The 19425-nt window shown below is 41.6% G+C and overlaps 1 protein-coding gene across 3 annotated transcripts in view; it reads right to left on the reverse strand.

The window, feature by feature from the left end:
- The window catches only part of PTP4A2 (protein tyrosine phosphatase 4A2), a 32203-nt gene extending 14378 nt beyond the window's left edge, over window positions 1-17825 (reverse strand). Inside the window, exons 1-3 of one of the 3 annotated variants that reach the window (XM_045476492.1) lie at window positions 16913-17021; window positions 1192-1325; window positions 32-735 (exon numbers count right to left, since the gene is read on the reverse strand). In XM_045476492.1, the coding sequence (XP_045332448.1) occupies window positions 32-127 (96 nt within the window). In that variant the 5' untranslated portion in view covers window positions 128-735; window positions 1192-1325; window positions 16913-17021. Of the gene's footprint in view, window positions 1-31; window positions 736-1191; window positions 1326-16912; window positions 17041-17593 lie in introns of those variants that run through there. The other 2 variants (XM_045476491.1, XM_045476489.1) reach the window with 2 other exon arrangements.
- Window positions 17826-19425: the final 1600 nt, after the last annotated feature.

Below are 19425 nucleotides of genomic sequence, written 5' to 3' on the forward strand. Positions count from 1 at the left end.
ATCCAAAAAGTAGACCATACTACAATCTTACCTCTGTGAACTTGTTGAGGGTAGCATTGGTAGGGTTGTGAGTTATCAGAAAACGCATGTTCTCATAGGAGATCTCCACAGGGGCTGGACGGTTCATTATGGCAAATAAAAAGTGTGAGCGTGCGTGTGTAGGTGTGATGGGGAAAATGAAAAAAAAAAATCAATAAATCTTGAAATGTTTCACAGCAGAAAACATTAAAAAGACCACTAAAATGCCTAGTATCAATCAGTGTTTTCTCTATTCAACTTGTTTATTCTTTAAGAAGCTTCTCTCTTCAAGGTAAGCAGAAGTATTTAGAATCCACTTGAATCCAAATTCAACTTGGGCCTCAACGTCTGCAGATGGATACCTTCGGACTCCAAAAATTCCAACTACATACAAAACTGAAGTAGCCTTTACTACATTTAGGCACTAGTGAGACAAGTTAAAAGTGTAGGTTGCTTTCCACTTTTGTTTACTTGATGCTTAATTTTACTGGAGTCATTAAAAGAAATATGCTTGCAATAAAAAAAAAAAAAAAAAAAAAAAAAGCCAACTGTTTCTGAGGCCAGTCTCGGTGTCCAGAGTCTTCAAGGCAATGTTAATTATGGCACATAGAAGCCCCAAGCTCACTTGTCAGCGAAAACGCTGTGCTGAGCCTGGCAGAAGTCTGCCCTCACGCTCAGAATCGCCATAAATGTGCAACGTATATTCCAACGAAAAACCTAGAGGAGAAAAGCAGAAGTAAAATGAAGTGGAGGTTGACAGCATAGTAAACATGATGCTCAAAGTCATGAATACATTCTCTGTGAGCCCAAAGAGCTCTGAAATGCTGAAATGCCACCAAGTTTTAATTACTGTCATCTATGAAGACTAGGATAAAAATGTATACCAAGAGTTTTAAAAGTCCAAAATTCAAAAGTGTGTTTTTTCTTTTCCAAAACGGGATTCAGCAAAATTTCTGTGTCAAGAAGATTATTTGTAACTCAAGTCATTTTTTAAATGACTGAATTTTTAAATTCACTTAAAATAGTTATTAAAAGATCCTTAAAGAACCTTCCGTCCATAGGCTCTTCGTAAAGTTCACAGCAATCTTATTCTTCTGCTTTGATGGTTAAGTCTTTCATATACACACTTTGCTTAAAATAAGATACATCTGTAAATGGATGAAGGATATTTACCAAAATTTCACTCTGAGGACTGAATTCTTTCTATCCAAAGGATATGCAATGGCCCCCAATTATAACACTAGTCCATAAAGTACTTTTTGAAAAATTAGCTTATTTTCCTCACAACTCTGAGTACTTATTGCTACCTAGAAGGAATGAGGAAAGAGCATCAGAAAAGTGAAATGATTTGTCTAGGTAAATGTCTTCTGTTAATCCAATGTTTTTCCAATGTACCACACATAATGCCTGCTACCTCAACTAATGCATGAATCCCATCATCTCATTTCTAGCCCAGTTTACTTCTTTACTATTTTTTACATCACATCTCTATCTCAAGAGTACAAAGCATCTAAAGGTCATTGATTCACACAGCATTCTTCTGCCCGAGTATTAATCCATCCCCAAAACAAGGCAAAAAAGTGGCAGAATTTTTTAATATTATTTTGGGCCTGCTGCTTTGAAACACAGTAACCTTTATAGTTAGCTCAGTCAGAGTATCAAGATAATCATAAATTGCTCTGAGGATGCCTGGCTGGCTCAGTCCATAAGGGTTTGGAAGTGAGGATTTGGGAGTTGGAGCCCCACCTTGGGGGTAGAGATTACTCAAATAAATAAATAAATCTAAATAAATGAATAGCTCTGGAAATAGGGACAGGGTCTAAGTTCTTTCACTTGCCTCTTCTCAGCCACCAGTAAACGCTTATTTAGTAGTCTCTGAAAAGATTTGACCAGACAGAAAAAGACATGGAAGATAATGGCTACAGAACCATTTTCAGGAAGAAACTAAAATGCATCTAAGAAAGAACCTAAGCTTACAAACTTTCAAGCCTATTCTATTCACAAGTCATCTTTTTATGATATTCTTATGGCACTGTATTTTGTTGTCACTGACATACTTGTGACTATATTAACCATGGACACAAGCACAAAACACATAAGAAATCCAAAATGGCATTCTAAGAACTTCAATACCTCAGCAGAAGTTATACACTACAGTAAAAACATGAAACTTCTATACTCAAACTAAGAAAAACAAGAATATACACCACCACTTTCCCAACTCCTAATTCTAACTCTAACCACAAAACACAGCCACCTTAGATTACACATTTCATAGAGTACTACTCCCTGTGCAGTCAAGGAATTTTAAAGCTACAAGAAACTTAGAGAGCAACTACTCTGACCTTGCTGGGGGGGGGGGGGGGGGGGAGATGATGTTTGGGAGGCAGATTAAAATGACTTAACTAAGACCACATCCCTAATAAGTAGCAGCTCAAGGACAAGAACCCAGATCTCCTAACTCCATTCATGTTTCCAATTTTGACTAGGAGGAACCCACATATTTTTCAAGTCATAATTTTTTTTCATGCAACTGTAACTTTTCTTCAAATATTTGCTCGGATGTTGATCTGCAACTCTGTGACCTTAAATAAGAGGAGAAAAGATTATTAAAGTAACCACTCAACAATAGTTTGCATGCAGTGAAAAGCAAAACACAAGGAAATTCTAACCTATTGGAATCCCTTTGGTTTAATGATGTTATCACAGCTAATATGTGTGTCAGCTGAGGAAAAGCACTGAAAGACCTGCTTTGTAGGGATGGCCAGGCTTAAAAGGTTACAGCTCTAGCATTAAGTTTTCTACCTAGTCTCCAGTGTTTGTCTGCTCAGCAAACAAAACAAATGTTATCCCATCTTACTCCTCCAACTTCATTTTAGAAGGACCACTTCCAAGGATAAGGATAATTCATTATTAGATTTTCAATTCTTAACACCATACTGAGATCCCCAGCAAAGGAATTTCTGCCAAATGAAACAGTATGTTCTATCAATGTTAACAGATACATGATAAAAACAAGCTTCTGCTCCTTCTCCAGCCCCCCTCCCCAGTTAAACTACACATCAACAGTTAAATGCTCTTGCACCTGTCAATTCAGATAAACTAATGTTAATTCCTGTAACAGACATAAGAACACAAAACAAGCAGTCTGCAAAAAAATCATAAACAACTCACCACAGCTGGAAAATACTCAAAAGTTACAAAGGCCTGTTATTTCAGCATAAACTTAGCACCTGCACATCTTACAGGAAAACTTTCTTCTAAAACTGTCTCACTGGCATTAATTAAATAATGTTATCTTTTAGAGAACTTAACTTTTAAAATGTTGAATTTGGGACATTTCCTATACAACATTTCCATTTTTAACAAAAGATGATAACTTCACTGCAGGATTAGAAGGAATGGTCTGTGACAGAAAAATCCATTTGAATTTTTTTTTTTTTTTTTAAAGAGACAGAGACAGAGCAGGGCAGGGTCAGAGAGAGGAGGAGACACAGAATCCGAAGCAAGCTCAGGCTCTGAGCTGTCAGCACAGAGCCTGACCAAGGGCTCAAACTCACGAACTGTGAGATCATGACCTGAGCTGAAGTTAGAAGTTTAACTGAGCCACCCAGGCACCCTGCAAACCGTTTTAATTTTTTTTTTTTTAATGTTTATTTATTTTTGAGACAGAGAAAGACACAGCATGAGCAGGGAAGAGGCAGAGAGAGGGAGACACAGAATGTGAAGCAGGCTCCAGGCTCTGAGCTGTCAGCACAGAGCCCGATGTGGGGCTTGAACTCCCGAACTGTGAGATCATGACCTGAGCCGAAGTCGGACGCTTAACCGACTGAGCCACCCAGGTACCCCCCTGCAACTGTTTTAAATTAAGGAGACGAAGAGAGGAAAAAGGGAAAGAGAAAACAGAATAAAGAGGAGACTGGAAACAAGCAAGCAGAGGCCTACCAAGCTAAGATAGTGTACTGCCAGAAAGACTAAGTCAGTAACACAACAGAGACTACTTAAAGCTTTGAAAAGCGGTGTATTAGAGTTTAAATGTCCTGTGTCAAGTCTAGTCCTAACATCTACTTAGATGAGAATCAAAAACCAAAATACATGAAATTATACACTAACCATCAGTTAATCATGGTATATTCTTAAAAAAGAAAACCATGCCGAGGTTAAAAAGAATAAAACACATCTATGTGAAATATGGAAAGATGGCTAAGAGACTAATAAGTGAAAAGAGCACATGATAGTATGAACAGTATATACAGAAATACCTGTGAGTGCTGTATAGCTTTCATACCCATCAATTATCTGGAGAGTTACAAAGAGGTAACAGTGGTTGTCTAGGGGGTGGAAGGGACTGGAGCTGGAGGCCAGAACTCTGAATTACTCTACCATAATACATACCTTTTGAAATGTTTTGTTTTTTATATATATATTTTTGTTTTGTTTTATATATATATATAAATATATATATATATTTATATATATATATATATATATATATATATAACTTTTATAAAATTCTAGGGTATGGGATGCCTGGGTGGCTCAGTCGGTTAAGCATCTGACTTTGGCTTAGGCCATGATCTCTCCATTCATGAGTTCGAGCCCCACATCAGGTTCTCTGTCAGCACAGAGTCCACTTCAGATCCTCTGTCCCCTTCTCTCTGCCCCTCCCTTGCTTGTGCATACACGAGTCCCTCTCTCTCTCTCAAAAATAAATATACTTTTTAATTAAAATAAAATTCTAGGGCGATAAAGAACCCTACAATGATTTACAATTTACGTTCTCAGGGCACCTGGGTAGCTCAGCCCATTAAGCGACTGACTTGATTTCAGCTCAGATTATGATCTCACAGTCGTGAAATGGAGCCCCACATCAGGCTCCACGCTGGGCTGTGAAGCCTGTTTAAGATTCTCTCATTCTCTCTCTCTCTCTCTCTCTCTCTCTCTCTCCCCACCTCTCCCCTTGCCCCTCCCACACGTGCATACTCTCTCTTCCCTCCAGCCCCCCAAAAACTAAAAACTACAATTTACATTCTCAACAGTGCTATAACCATAGGATTACAAAGAGCCTTAAGAGAGAGCTAGTCACTCTGTCCCAGGCAGGCCTGTACCTACACAATTCCAGACAGTTTTCTTCTTTGTTAAAGACATTAAATTATTGGGGCACCTGGGTGGCTCAGTTGGTTAGGCATCTGACTCCTGATTTCAGCTCAGGTCATGATCTTAGTGTTTGTGAGATTGAGCCCCAAGATGGACCCACGCTAACAGCCTGCTTGGGATTCTCTTTCTCCCTCTCTGCTGCTTCTCCCACACACACATGCATGTGCACTCTCTCTCAAAATAAACAAACTTTAAAAAAAGTATTAAATTGGGGCGCCTGGGTGGCACAGTCGGTTAAGCGTCCGACTTCAGCCAGGTCACGATCTCGCGGCCCGTGAGTTCGAGCCCCGCGTCAGGCTCTGGGCTGATGGCTCAGAGCCTGGAGCCTGTTTCCGATTCTGTGTCTCCCTCTCTCTCTGCCCCTCCCCCGTTCATGCTCTGTCTCTCTCTGTCCCAAAAATAAATAAACGTTGAAAAAAAAAAAATTAAAAAAAAAAAAAGTATTAAATTATTGAGTAACATTCAGGTTCCTCTTTGGCAACTGTAATTCTAAGTTCAAACATAAATGAACAGAATCTGAGGGCAACCCAAACTTACTAGGCATCCTTTTAAAAATCCTGTCAATCCACTCACATCAAGTTTTCCACTGAGAAATTACCCCTATTTCCAAATTAAATAATACAATAAACCCTCTAATTTGATGGGTCACACCAGTATTCACCAAATTAAAACAGTAAATTATAACATAAATGCACAATAAAGAATTCTAGACCTAAGAAAAAATCTAAGAGCAAAGGTCTAGAAAAACAAGCAAGCATACATTTACTGTTGCTTTTCTTACCAGAAATTCTACAGGAAGTCATGCAAATTTGAGTCAGCTTGGTTTGTACAAACAGGCAACATGAAAGCATTATACTGCATATAAGGCTAAAACCTTGCAACAATCTCTTCCTAAAACAAATTCATCTCACTTCAACAAAGACACCAGCACTTCTCTTAAACTAGAAATGAATAATCTGTCAACGGTAAAGAATTCCTTCTTCTGAAGAGTTAAGACATCCTCCTTGCAATTTGGCTAATTAACAATTTATTAATAATTCAAGTGTATATTAGACATTTCCTATGCGTCATATACTTTTACAGATGCAGCAAGAGCAGTAAACAAAAATTCCTGTCAGGGTGGATCTTATATTTTAGTAGGCAGAAAAAGACAAACTATGCCACTGTTACAGAGGAAAATGCAAAGTAGGGGAATCTACAGTGCCAGAAAAGAGAGGGATTCCAATTTTAAATAAGGCTATCAGAAAAGGCCTCACTGAAAAAAGTGACATTTTATCCAAGACCTGGGGGTGTGAGCCAAATAGATATTTGAGGGAGCATTCTAGGCAAAAGGGATTAGCTGTTGCAAAGGTTATGAGGTGGGGCCATGCTTGGAGTGTTCTAGGAACAGCAAGGGGGCTAGTGCTACCGGAGCAGAGAAGGCAATGGAATGAATAGGGTCAGAGAAATAAGAGAGCCTTAAAGGTCAATGTAAGTATTTCGGTCTTGTTCCAAGAAAAATGATAAGGTTTCAAGGAAGATTGACAACTTATGTTTAAAAAGACCACTCTAGCTGCTATGTGGAGACAGATAATACGAGTAGTGAGGGCAGAAACAGGGAGATCTGGTAGGAACCACTGCTAGCCGTATCAGGAGAGAAATAGCTTGGACCATGGTAATAGCAGTAGAGGATAAGGAGGGATCAGTTTCAAGATATACTCTGAGGTAGATCTGTCCAGACTGGATGTGGGGTCTGTGAAAAAAGAAGGCCCTGAGTAACTCCAAGAACTCAGAGAAGCCTAACTTAATATTCTGAGTCTATTCAAACAATGGACCATAAAATCACCACAACGCCATGCAAGAAGAGTAGGGAGACTCTTCTGTATCTACTGCATCCTGACCGTTTGTGGGAAAATGTATCTTAAAGACTTGTTAATTAAGGAGAACTCAACTTCGCTAATGAATCTTCTAGTTACCGGTCTCAAACTGAAATCGTACTCTTCTTTCGTACCCTACCAACTCATCAGAGCCTTGTAGAAACAACAGTTCTACTCTCTCTGCTACTTCGTTCATCCCTCGATGGTTGCCATTTATCAAGCTAAAATTGTATACATCTGAATCCGTGAACTTAGACAATTCAAATTAATGTTAGTTCCCCTCCCCTATTACAGTGGCAGGGAGTTGATAAGGAAAGAGGTATCATTAAATTCTACACAAATTAGGATCCAAAATATCTGTAAACAAGCTAAAAATACCAAGATGCTTCTTTACTGCTAAAAAAAAAAAAAAAAAAAAAAAAAAAGTTTCATAGTTACTGTCTTGGTTATTCCCACTTTTCCACTTCCTCATTTAAGGAGGGAACTTGAGAATCAAGTTCCAGTACAGAAATCAATAATCACTTATATAAAAAGAAATCATGACCTTGATGGTGGGAAAGTATCTTAACATTTCAGAACCAGCCTGAGATACATGGCCTGCCACTCAGAAAGGAAAGTCATTAACCAACAATCGCACCTGCTTCTGAGAACAGTGACCGTTATTTACTGAAGTCCTGTGGGCTCTGTTCCCACTCAAATGAAAAGGGAGTGGTTTTCAAATTTGTATGTGCCCTAGTGATTAGAAGTACTTGTCATTTTCTAGTAATTCTTACCTCTACAAATAACTATAAGATGAAAACTGCATTAAATATTTTCAATACCACACTTGAAAATATTTACTTTTCAATTTTGTACTTTACTGTTTCTCTAAAAATTAGCAATTCTCCAGCTGAATTTCTTTTCCCAAAAATGTTATTTTTCCTTTAAATTTAAATAAAATTTAAACGGTGGTAACAGGACTATGGCCAGTTTTCAGTTTTTCCAAAATAGTCATTTGAGGGGCGTCTGGGTGACTCAGTCGGTTAAGCGACAGACTTCAGCTCAGATCATGATCTCACAGTTCGTGGGTTCAAGCCCCAGGTTGAGCTCTGTGCTGACAGCTCAGAGCTTGGAGCCTGCTTCAGGTTCTGTGTCTCCCTCTCTCTGTGCCTCTCCCACTCATCTGTCTCTCTCTCTCTCTCTCTCTCTCTCTCTCTCAAAAATAAATAAACATTAAAAAAAAACTTTTAGGGGCACTTAGGTGGCTCAGTCGGTTAAGGGTCTGACTTCAGCTCAGGTCATGATCTCACGGTTCTTGAGTTCGAGCCCCACATGGGGTGAGCTCAAGCCCCACTGTGGCCTCTGCACTCCACACTCTCTGTCTCTCTCCCTCTGCTCCTTGCTCACTCGTGCTCTCTCTCTCAAAAAAAAAATTTTTTTAATTTTAATAGTTATTTGAATACTGGTAATAACATTAAAAATCCTAACAGCACAATTCTAATATTGGGCTTAATCTTACTGATTTCAGTAAATCTTTTGTTATTTTTTATTATTATTTTAGAGAGAGTGTATGAGCAGGGGAGAGGGAGAGAGAGAAAATCCCAAGCAGGCTCCACACTCAGCTGAGAGCCCAACGTGGGGCTTGATCTCACAACCCTGGGATCACGACCTGAGCCGAAATCAAGAGTTGGGACGCTTAACCAACTGAGCCATCTAGGCAACCTTTTAAATCTTTTAAAAGTTAAGTTAAATAGCTCTATTAAATTGATTCTATTTATTCACACTTTTCCTTTCTAGGCAAAGATATTACGGCTATCCTCTTCACGGGCTTTGCGTTTAAAGACTTTAGTTTACGTGCACTTTAAGACTCCCAATGTTATAAAGTTTAAGTTCACGGTTTTCCTAAATAACTGTGGTAACCTCTTTTATATAATAATAACTATCTCATGGGGCGCCTGGGTGGCTCAGTCGGTTAACCAGCCAACTTCGGCTCAGGTCATGATTTCGCGGTCCGTGGGTTCGAGCCCCGCGTCGGGCTCTGTGCTGACAGCTCAGAGCCTGGAGCCTGTTTCAGATTCTGTGTCTCCCTCTCTCTGACCCTCCCCCGTTCATGCTCTGTCTCTGTCTCAAAAATAAATAAACGTTAAAAAAAAAAATTAAAAAAAATAATAACTATCTCAAATTCAGCAGCACTCCCGTATAATTAAATTCTAATATTTGTTTTTTTCCTTTCTTACCTCCTTTAACCTCAAAAGGCTAAGTAATTTTCCTGGAAAACAATTTAATAAGTTTTAATCATTTTAATTTAGTTTCCAACATCACTATATGTACATTAACCCAGAGCCACTGAATTGATTATTTCATTAATAAAGAAATACATTTGAGGTTCTGAACTTCAACTGTAATAATGCGAATTCAGTAGTGAAAATCCAGAAAAAAAGAAAAAGAAAGAAGAAAGAAAATCCACAAGGACACCTGGATTCATCCTGTCAACACCACTTTGAAATATTTTCTGAGCTATATCAGGACAGTTAGAATGACTGTAACAGCTGTGAGTTCCCTGAGGTTGCAAAATAGATACTTGGGAAAAGGTTATTTGAATCACCTTTCAAAATAACCTACAGCACAGGAGCAGCATGCAAAGTAAGAACTTCCAGGCTATTGTTAGCATTATTTAAAATATATGTTTCAGAGCTGAGCGGTTTATGGGTCAGCTTAACTCTTTCATTTCCCCATTTTGTCAAATATATTGAACATTATTTAAAGGTCCTGTTTAAATATCCACCACTGACAGGGAGGGAAGGAAGCTATGCACAGGATACAGAATAAAAAACATTCCAAATTACATCTTGTCAGCATAAATTCTTTTGTTTGAGCCCCAAAAATTTTTCTGCTGTTAGGGCATTTTGGTCCAAGTTTCCCCTAAAACCGGTTAAGTTACACTTCACTTCCTCTCCTAAACTTGCTTTTTATAAATTACATTGTACTTCACAGCCATCTCTCTCTGTGTACTCACTGTAATACAAGATAGACAAGAACCCAAATCATTCTATTTGGAGCTGCCAGTGGCCTTTTAAAATATACTGTCTACCCACCAATTGTCCATTAATGGCTTGATGTTTATTTTCATAAAACACAACATTCACAATCTTTAAAAACCATACAGTGAAAGCAGTTGTTTCACATTAAAACACGAAAGTGAAGTAAAAATGGTGAAATACCTCTATAACACCATGTCAAGGGATTATTATTCTTTGCTCACCAGTTTAGGTCAACATGGATTCACCTTCCTTCTCTTCCAACTTAAAGAATGCAAAACGTACTTTCTCGTCCTCTTCCTCCAAATGCTTACTGAGATGGGGGACAGTATGCCACCTCTGAATGATACTAAAGTGCAGCATATCCAATATAACAACGAGCCTTTGTGGAGCTCTTTGTGCACACCATACAAACACTATCCAGGATCAAGAGCCTAAAAGAATCCACGTGGGTGAAAATATTTGATGAGGGACATTAAAATTTCATATTAATGCCACATACTTTGAAGACACAAAGTAAATATGAGTAGAATGGAGGAGGATTACGACTTCTGAGGAAAGGTAAAACTTTTCTGGCAAGACTGTAGAAACAGTGAAGGGCCATGGTAGCATGCCTTGAGAAAGGAAAGGAGTCTTTGGTTAAATAACTCTAGGAGGCCTTGAGCATGCTGAGAATTTCAAACCAATTTGAATGCAATAAAAGCTTTTAAGAATTTAAAAGTAGGAGTAGTAGTCAGGGAGTGACTCTTTACTCAATGACAGAAAACAAATACGTCACATTGGTGGACATCTTCTGATCTACCAAGCACGTCCATAGTTACAAGCTTCACAAAAACAGACTCTCAACTTACTAACTCCTACCTCATAGGTGAATTATTTTTCCTAGTAAACAGAGAGAGGGGTTTAACTAAATTCTACTTGTTGACAACCTCCAAATGAAGATCTCATTTCACTAGAAAAACAATTCACGGCATAGTCTATGACTTAAATTTGGACTGCTTCTCATCTTGGAAGATCTAAATTATTTGAGTAACTTAAACGAATCACCAAAGGAAACTTGTTTGCATCCACACGTGTGGAATGAAGAATAATGTCACTAGAATCTATTGTTTCTCCATCATATCCTTCTCAATTTGCTGACAAACCCTGCCGATGACTCATATCCTTCTGCACTAACCAGTCATTCTGCTCCCTCATGAGAGGCTTTTCATAAATAATGGAAAGTAAAAAACATCAATTTGTTTTGCTGCTAAAAACAGTAAATATCAGCATATGTCTATAAATCCAATTTACGGATACTGTGGTGATACAACCTAGTGAACGTCTCCTATAAGACTGCTCAAATCTCAACTAAAACTAAAAGAGGACTACAAGAAAGCAGACTGAATTTGAATTCTTGTCAAAGGATACATTAGTTAAGAGCCAACATTTTTGACCACTGCAGAAATAAAAACACAAAGTAATTTATCTGATCTGCTAAAGCAAATATATCATGTGTGCATTTTATGCCAAAAGAATTAACATTTTCTGAGAAGAATGAAATTTCAACCCAAAAATACTATGAAAGGAATTAAATATCTCTAAAGGTAAAGACCATTCTAATGGTCAAAATATTTTTTCAAAACAGGCTCAACTAGAAAAGAGTCACAGAAAAGCTTAAAATCCTCTATCGTTTAAAAAGGCAATGTTGTGCAACGTAAATTTATATTCAAATGATGAAATTTAGTTTCTAGGCCCCTTAAAATGAAGTAGATGCTGTATTACAGAATGTATGGGTAAGAAATCCATGCAGGCAAACAAAAAACATTTGTATTCAAGTAACAAAAAACTGTTGGTATAATCTGTCAACTCCTCACAGTCATTTTGTCAGGAAAGATTTTGTGCCCTGTCAATCTATGCTGATTGAACAGATAGTTCAGGGAAAACCACCGTAAGACGTGCAGAAGGGTCATTTTCTGACCCAGGTCCTGTTAACTCCACAGGGTAACTGTGGAAAGTGGACAGAGCCCACAGTGCTGTGCAGCTTCTTTCTTAGAGGTGCTAGACTAGTGACAATTTCCGTTAAGCCCACATAGATCTCCACTACTCCAAGGAGAGAAAACATACGTACAATACCTACTTGGGCTCTACATCAAGCAGTCCTATAGGGCTCCAAGTCCCAAGACAGTGGCCAGAAGTCAAAGGAGCTAGAGAATGTGGTTCAGTCAGTAAAACAAAGGGTAACTAGAGAAAGCGACCAGACACCTCTATACATATACCCTAGCCCTAAGGATGAAAATGGATAAAAGGCTCTTCTAACATTCCAGATTAACAGACTCAAATCACCATTTCCCCCAAAATTTGTAATTGGTGGTATCCATTGTTCATTAACAAACCCAAGGTACAAAATTATGTGAACTGTAACATCACAGACTCTTGCTTTATCTTAGAAAATAATCATCAGTCTCTATATAACCCAACTAGTGTCTTAAGAAAACTCTCAAAGCAGCAATATCACCAAAAGAGCAAACAAAAAATATGCAGGTAACTGAAGTATCCTTTAAAAAAAAAAAAAGAAAAAAAGAAAAAAAAAAAAAAACCCTAAAAACTACATTTCAAACAAAAGGCCATCTGCTTATGTATTTAAATTTAAGTTCATCTGCTTATGTATTTATTTATTTATTTAAGTAATCTCTCTACCCAATGTGGGGCTCAAACTCATGACCTTGAGATCAAGAATCACATGCTTCTCCGACTGATCCAGCCAGGTGCCCCAAGGCCAACTTCTTTAACGTCTACTTAACTCCTATATACCTCCCTATAAAATGACCAGAGTTAACTCAAAAATCAAGTTTAGCCAGAGATTTAAGTACCTTAAGCCTCAAGGGGAATTTTTTTTTTATCCACTGCCATCTATTTACTGATACTCTTTAACTTGGATTCCAAAACCTGGGATTCAACAACTGATTCTATAAATCAATTTCTTTATCTGTACAATTTAAAGAATGCCACTTACTCAAAGGATTATTATGAATTTTAAGTAAGATTTATGATTCAGCATACATAAGACTCTCAAGAAGGGAATGTTGAAATTTAAAGTGTAATAATGTTGGACATCACAAGTATCCTATGACCTCAAAATCTCTACCACTGCCCTACTCAATAAACATAACTAAATCTACCACGTTAAAATGATGGATCTTGATATTCAGTTGCTCAAAACGTTTAAAGATCCCCAACTTCTATAAGTAGTATAGCTGATTATACAGTACTTGAAGAAATCAATCTAACTTGGATTTCACTCTAACTTAAGTTTCGCTCTTCCAAGAGCAACAGCTAAAAATTTATGTACTGCCCCTCTGCATCTTATCTGTAAATGTTTTTTCTAGAGGCTTCACTGGTTAACAATCCCATATTCCAACAAAAAGGTATAGTATAAAACCCTGTTAAATGAACCTTTACTAAATTTCAACTTTGTCTCAAAATCATAAAAAGTTCTATAACTATTACATACAAAACTTCTACCTTTGAAAGAAAAAATGTTAAGAGGCACCTGTGTGGTTGTCAGTTAAGCCTCCAACTTCAGCTCAGGTCATGATCTCGCGGGGTCTGTGGGTTCGAGCCCCACGTCCAGCTCTGTGCTGACAGCTCAGAGCCTGGAGCCTGCTTCCAATTCTGTGTCCCCCTCTCTCTCTCTGCCCCTCCCCCTGCTCACACTGTCTCTCTGTCTCTCTCTCAAAAATAAATAAACATTAAAAAAAAGTTAAGACAAATTGTTAAACAAAGAGCTAAATCTTAAGAAAAACAAATCTATTTTACCTCATTTCACACAAATATCTTTTCAAGGAAATATGAGACTTTCAAACTTTTTAAGAAAGTTATACACAAAAGCATTCAAACATTTACTCTTCCTAGTGCCACCAAAGTTCAATGATGTTGTAAATGATTTCTGCCTATAAATTTGGTTCGTTCAAATTAAATATTACTAGACTGACTCATGGAGGGAGTGGTTTGACTTTTGCTGTTCTGAGTCAGAATATACCCAGTTCAGCAGTTCTAAACAATTTTTCATTTGTATAGGTGTCCTAAATGCTAGCTTTTTCCAGTTACTAAATATGACAAACTGTTGCCTTAGAAAGGTCTTAATGGTGATAATATTTTGAATCTATATAGTTCAATTTATAATTAACAAAGTGCTTCCACATGTATTTTCTCACTTGCCTTCACAATCTGAGTTAAATATCTCATACAGCTGAACAGAGAAGACTTTCACATAGGAATGACAACTTCTAGTTGGCTCTTAACCCCAGTAACTCTTTCTCTTTCCCCCAAAATAAAAAAACATAAAAGGCTGATGGGTTTCTTTAATCAGACTTTCCTCTCCCAGACATATCCCAGGTGCCTCATAAAAACTATGTCTCAAAGCACACACCCTGGGGCCCCAAGAGTTTCAAGGCAGAATCTCCACCCACATAAAAGCCTAGCTTAGGCCCCAAAGAGCCTCAAGTCAGCATCTCCTAAATGATCCCTTTGCCTCTGGCCATCTAGTCTTCTGCATTAAATTCAACATTTCTCATCTGCAGAAGCTGCTGGGTCACTGTGTGGTTGAGAAACCTCGAAGTGAGACAACCTACTGCGAGGGTGGTGATGGTGTAGTGGAAAAACCAAGGACTCGAATCAGACAGACCTGGGTTTTTAATCCAGCTCCAATTCTTATTATCTTGTGACCTGGGACAAGTTACTTAACCTCTTTGCGTCTCTATTATCTCTTCATCTCATCACTGTAAGTCATTGAGGGCTCAGCACTGAATCCCAAGTGCCTAGCAAACAAAAACCACTCAGTATGTGCCAAATAAACGTAAATGAGGATCCCTACAACCTTCACAGTAGCTGTGAGATTTAAATGAGAGTGTATAAAAAGTACCTGGTGCACAACAGGCACTTAATACTAATTAATCCAGTCCCCCACTGAATATTAGTTAACAATACTATTCACTACTTCTGAAAGCAGAGAGCATGGCATGCTAGTGAATGAGAAGAACACTCTAGAAAAAATATAATTTCAGACTTCTAATTACACGTAGATGCTGTGGTCTATAATTCGATTGTGTCTACTATCAAAAGGACTACCTTCCTCTTTGCTTATCATATTGAAAGACTCCCAACTTCTAAGAAACTTATCATTAAAGTGTAAAATCCATACCAAATACTCTTTATCAAAAACCCCTACTTCCACAACACAAGAATCTGGCAAAGTCCATTAACAATGTCTATTCGAGGGGCGCTTGGGTGGCTCAGTCAGTTGAGTGACTGACTTCAGCTCAGGTCATGACAGGCAGAGCCTGGAGCCTGCTTCGGATTCTATGTCTCCCTCTCTCTCTGCCCCTCGCCCGTTCACACTCGCTCTCTCAAAAATAAATAATCATTTAAAAAAAAAAAAAAAAGTCTTTTCACTATCCAATATGAAACAATCTTGAAAATGTCAGATCAAAATACAGGCAAACAACTTCTCACCATCTTCACCAACACAAGTGATTCTGGAGCCTTAACAATGTGTTGTTCCGCAGCCTTAATTTCCCTTTGCACATTGAACAAGGCATAACTTCACTCACTTCCTGTCTGAAACTACTGTAAATAACTACCATATTCTAATCCAGCACCAGTTGTAGTTTGGTGATTCCAAACAGACAAGTAGGTCTGTGGTGATGCTAGAACTGCTGAGCACTTTATATGTTTGTTTCTTGACAAACTCCAGGGAATAATAAACTAGCCTGTGGTTTTTCTTCTTCTTCATCATCATCATCATCACATTATTTTTTCTTAAGAGTTCTTCTCCAGAAGGGTAGGAAAGAGCCAAAACCTAACAAAAATTCTTTCCACTTACCTAACAATAAAATACCTTTCACCTGAAAAACCAGCAGTACTTGTACAAAAGCGTCTATGCCTCTGAACACTCTAAAGACAAGAGTCGAGGATCCTGGGCAATAGACAAGTTGGCGTTCAGAGGGCCAGACTAGGTTGGGATGAAGACCATGTCCTTGACAAATTTAGAAATTTATATGGATGTCATAAGACATGGGGGAAAACATTCACCCTCCCCCCCCCTTCCGAAAAAACACGACCGTTCTTTTAGAAATCGCAGAACCAGAAGATTATAGTGCCATTGGAATAGACTCCTATACCGTTTCCTCATACTGAAACCCAGGAACAAGACGCTCTTGGAAAGAACTCTCTAACCGAGGACACGCGGGTTCACTATCGCCATACACAGCGATCACGATCACGGAGAGTCTCCAGGATGCCCGCTCACACGCTGGACAATCGCAGGCACACCCTTCCACGCTCCCTCCTCTGCCATTCACCCTCTCCCCGTCCTCCCTCTCACGCACCACTCATATTCCCCCCCCACTCTACCCCATACACTGACCGCTCTCTCCCTCTCCCGCTTCCTCACTCTCCCCCATTTACCCCTGTCGCCTACGCACACTCCCCCAACACACCCCCACTGCCCTCTACACTCCGCCCGCACTCACACACACACATTGACCCCGGACACGGCCCCCAACTCTCCCATCCACACCCCCCACTCAGTCTTCCTCACCCCATATGCACACCCAGCCCTCTCCTCAACTCACACTGTCCCCCTCATGCACGCACATTCCCCACACACACACTCCACATTCTTGCACACGCACAGTCCCCCCTTCCTCACCCACCCTCGTTCTCCACGCTTCCCGGCTGCGCTCCCCCCGCCCCCGGCCCGGCCCGGCCCTCCTTCCGGGGACGTGTCTCGGGCCTGCACTAATGGCTGCGGCGCCTCCCGCCCTCCCCTTCCCCGAGGCCCCGGGAGCCGGCGCGGGGGCCGCCCGGGAGGAGCGCACTCACGCTGGCGAGCTGGGGACTGGGCATTGAAGTCCGGCGGCGGCGGGAGCGAGGAGGCGCCTCTCTCCTCAGTCACCTCGGCGGCGGCGGCGGCGGCGGTAGCGGTGGCGGCGGCGGCGACGACTCCCCCCCAGCCTCGGCGCGCGACACCCGGCCCGGCCCGGCGGCGGCGGCGGCGCGTGTCCACGAGTCCGTCTTGCTGCTGCTGCTGCGGCCGCCGCTGCGTCTCCTGCTGCCGCCGCTGGCCCCGCTCCCGCCGCTGCCCTGTGGCGTCACCTCGCGCCTTGCCCGGCCGCCGCTGCCGCTCCAGCCGCTACCGGACGGACGACGGTTACAGCCCGGCCGATCGCGCCGCCGCCACCACCGCTGCGCGCGCAGCCGGAACCAGCTCCTGCCACCGCCCCTCAGGGGGCGCTGCGGGGCGCGGCGCGCGCGCCCACTGGCCCGCCCCCCGCGCCCGCTGACTGGCTGACCGGCCGGCTCGCGGGGCGGTTGAGCCCGCCCACCTACCCCGCGGGGCGCTGACCCACTGCCCTCGGCGCCTCCCCCGCTCCTCCTCGTGGTTCGTTCCGCTCCGCGCTCCCGGCTGCGGAAGGCGCGTCCATGTGACCGGGGCGGGGGGGGGGGGGGCGGAACGTGGCCTGGGGAGTCGTTCGCCCACACCGCGGCCCCCTCAACCCGCACCTGGGCAGAGGCGAGGGCCGGTGGCCGCTGTGTAACGTGCAAGGTCGAAGGGCTTTTTCTCGCATCCCGAGCCGCGAAGCCTGGGGCCAGATCCTGATGGGACGGGGCGGCGACCGAGCCCTTTGCCCGGGGATTTCCAGCTCAGAAGTGACAACCAGGGCAGCTCAGTACTTGGCTACCCTTCCTCGAGGCCCCAAATAAATAGTGTGTGCGTCTGCAATTGTGAAGGATGTTTCTGCCTCTCTCCCCGCCCAACTCCGCACGACACACACACACACACACACACACACACACGCACGCAAACACACATCCTAGGAACCCTCCTTGACAGACCAAATTCAAACTTCCGGGACGGAACATCTTGGGCAATTTATTTCCTCTCTCTGAGTATTCTCAACTATTAAGTGGAAATAGTTAGCTACCTCATAGGGCTCTTTTCACATACCAGTGATATAATGTATGAAAAATGCCTGGGTTTCCAACCCAATGTCCCCTTTAACGACAGAGATTATCCTGGAGAATCTACTATTCTCTCTTGTGTTTGGAAGGTGACCACAAATTCTTTAATTCTTTGCCAGACCACGAGTTCTGAGTTTGGGTTTGGAAAATGTGGTCACCGGTGAGTTGGGAGAGTGGTCTGGGCCACTACTGGATGGCAGCCAAAAAGAGGAATTCCAAACTGGCTTGGGAGGAAGAGGGGAGGCTCACCCATGAGGGTTGGGGAGGGGGGCTTGATCTCCCCTGTCCACCCTAAAATGTCTCACCTGCCCAGAAATGCCACCTGTCCAGAAGGGGCTCCTGCCCCTTAGGCTGCTTCCCCTCCACCACACACATGTTCATCTGGCCCTGTGCGGAGAAGCAGTGGTCAGCAGTCATCATTAGGCCATCCCCACAAGGTAGACCTGGGGCATTGCTCCTGACCAGAAGGCTTCCATTAGAGCTTAGCAGTAAAAAGAAAGGTCTTATGACTCAGCCACATTAAGCCACAGAACAGAACCCAAGATGTTCACCACCAGCAGGTGGCCCAGGAGAGGGTATTCCAGGGCAAGGCTGGCTGGCAGGACTGTGTGGGAGTTGAGAGGCCCTCAAGGCCCTTGGATGAGGAGCACAGGCTCAGCTGCCATTTGCACTCTGTCTGCCTCCAGCAGGCAGCATTTTCTACTTCCCGGAAGCACAGACTTGAAACAGAGAACTGCCTCCTCCACAAAACTTGCGCTGAGTTTCCCGGCCATTGATTCTTCCACTAAAGTCTCAAAACACCTTACGCAGTCCCCTGTCATAGCACTTATCATGTGTATTGTAAATGCCTATTTTCATGATTCTCCCCTCCTTCGATTGACCTACCTTGGGCAATCTAGTACATGGTTGAACAAACGAATGAATCTTCCCTCATCTAGCTCTCAGCCTGGCCCTAAGATGTCAGTAAATAATACAATATCAACTAAAGAAAACAATAATGGCTATGATAGTAGCTACCAATTATTAAGTATCTACACTATTCTTTTTTTTTTTTTTTTTTTTTTAATTTTATTCATTTTCAGAGGCAGAGACACAGAGCCCGAGCAGGGGCCGGGGCAGAGAGAGAAGGAGACACAGAATCTGAAGTAGGCTCCAGGCTCTGAGCTGTCAGCACAGAGCCCGACGTGGGGCTCGAACCCACAAACCCTGAGATCATAACCTGGGCCGAAGCCGGGTGCTTAGCCCACTGAGCCACCCAGGTGCCCCACATCTACAGTATTCTAAGCCCCAGGTAAATTGTTTTTAAATATATTATCAAGTTTACTCTTCAAAATAATACTATAAGGAAGGTATCATTCTTATTTTGTCTTTTT

Source organism: Leopardus geoffroyi, chromosome C1, assembly GCF_018350155.1.
Source record: "Leopardus geoffroyi isolate Oge1 chromosome C1, O.geoffroyi_Oge1_pat1.0, whole genome shotgun sequence".
NCBI lineage: Eukaryota > Metazoa > Chordata > Mammalia > Carnivora > Felidae > Leopardus > Leopardus geoffroyi.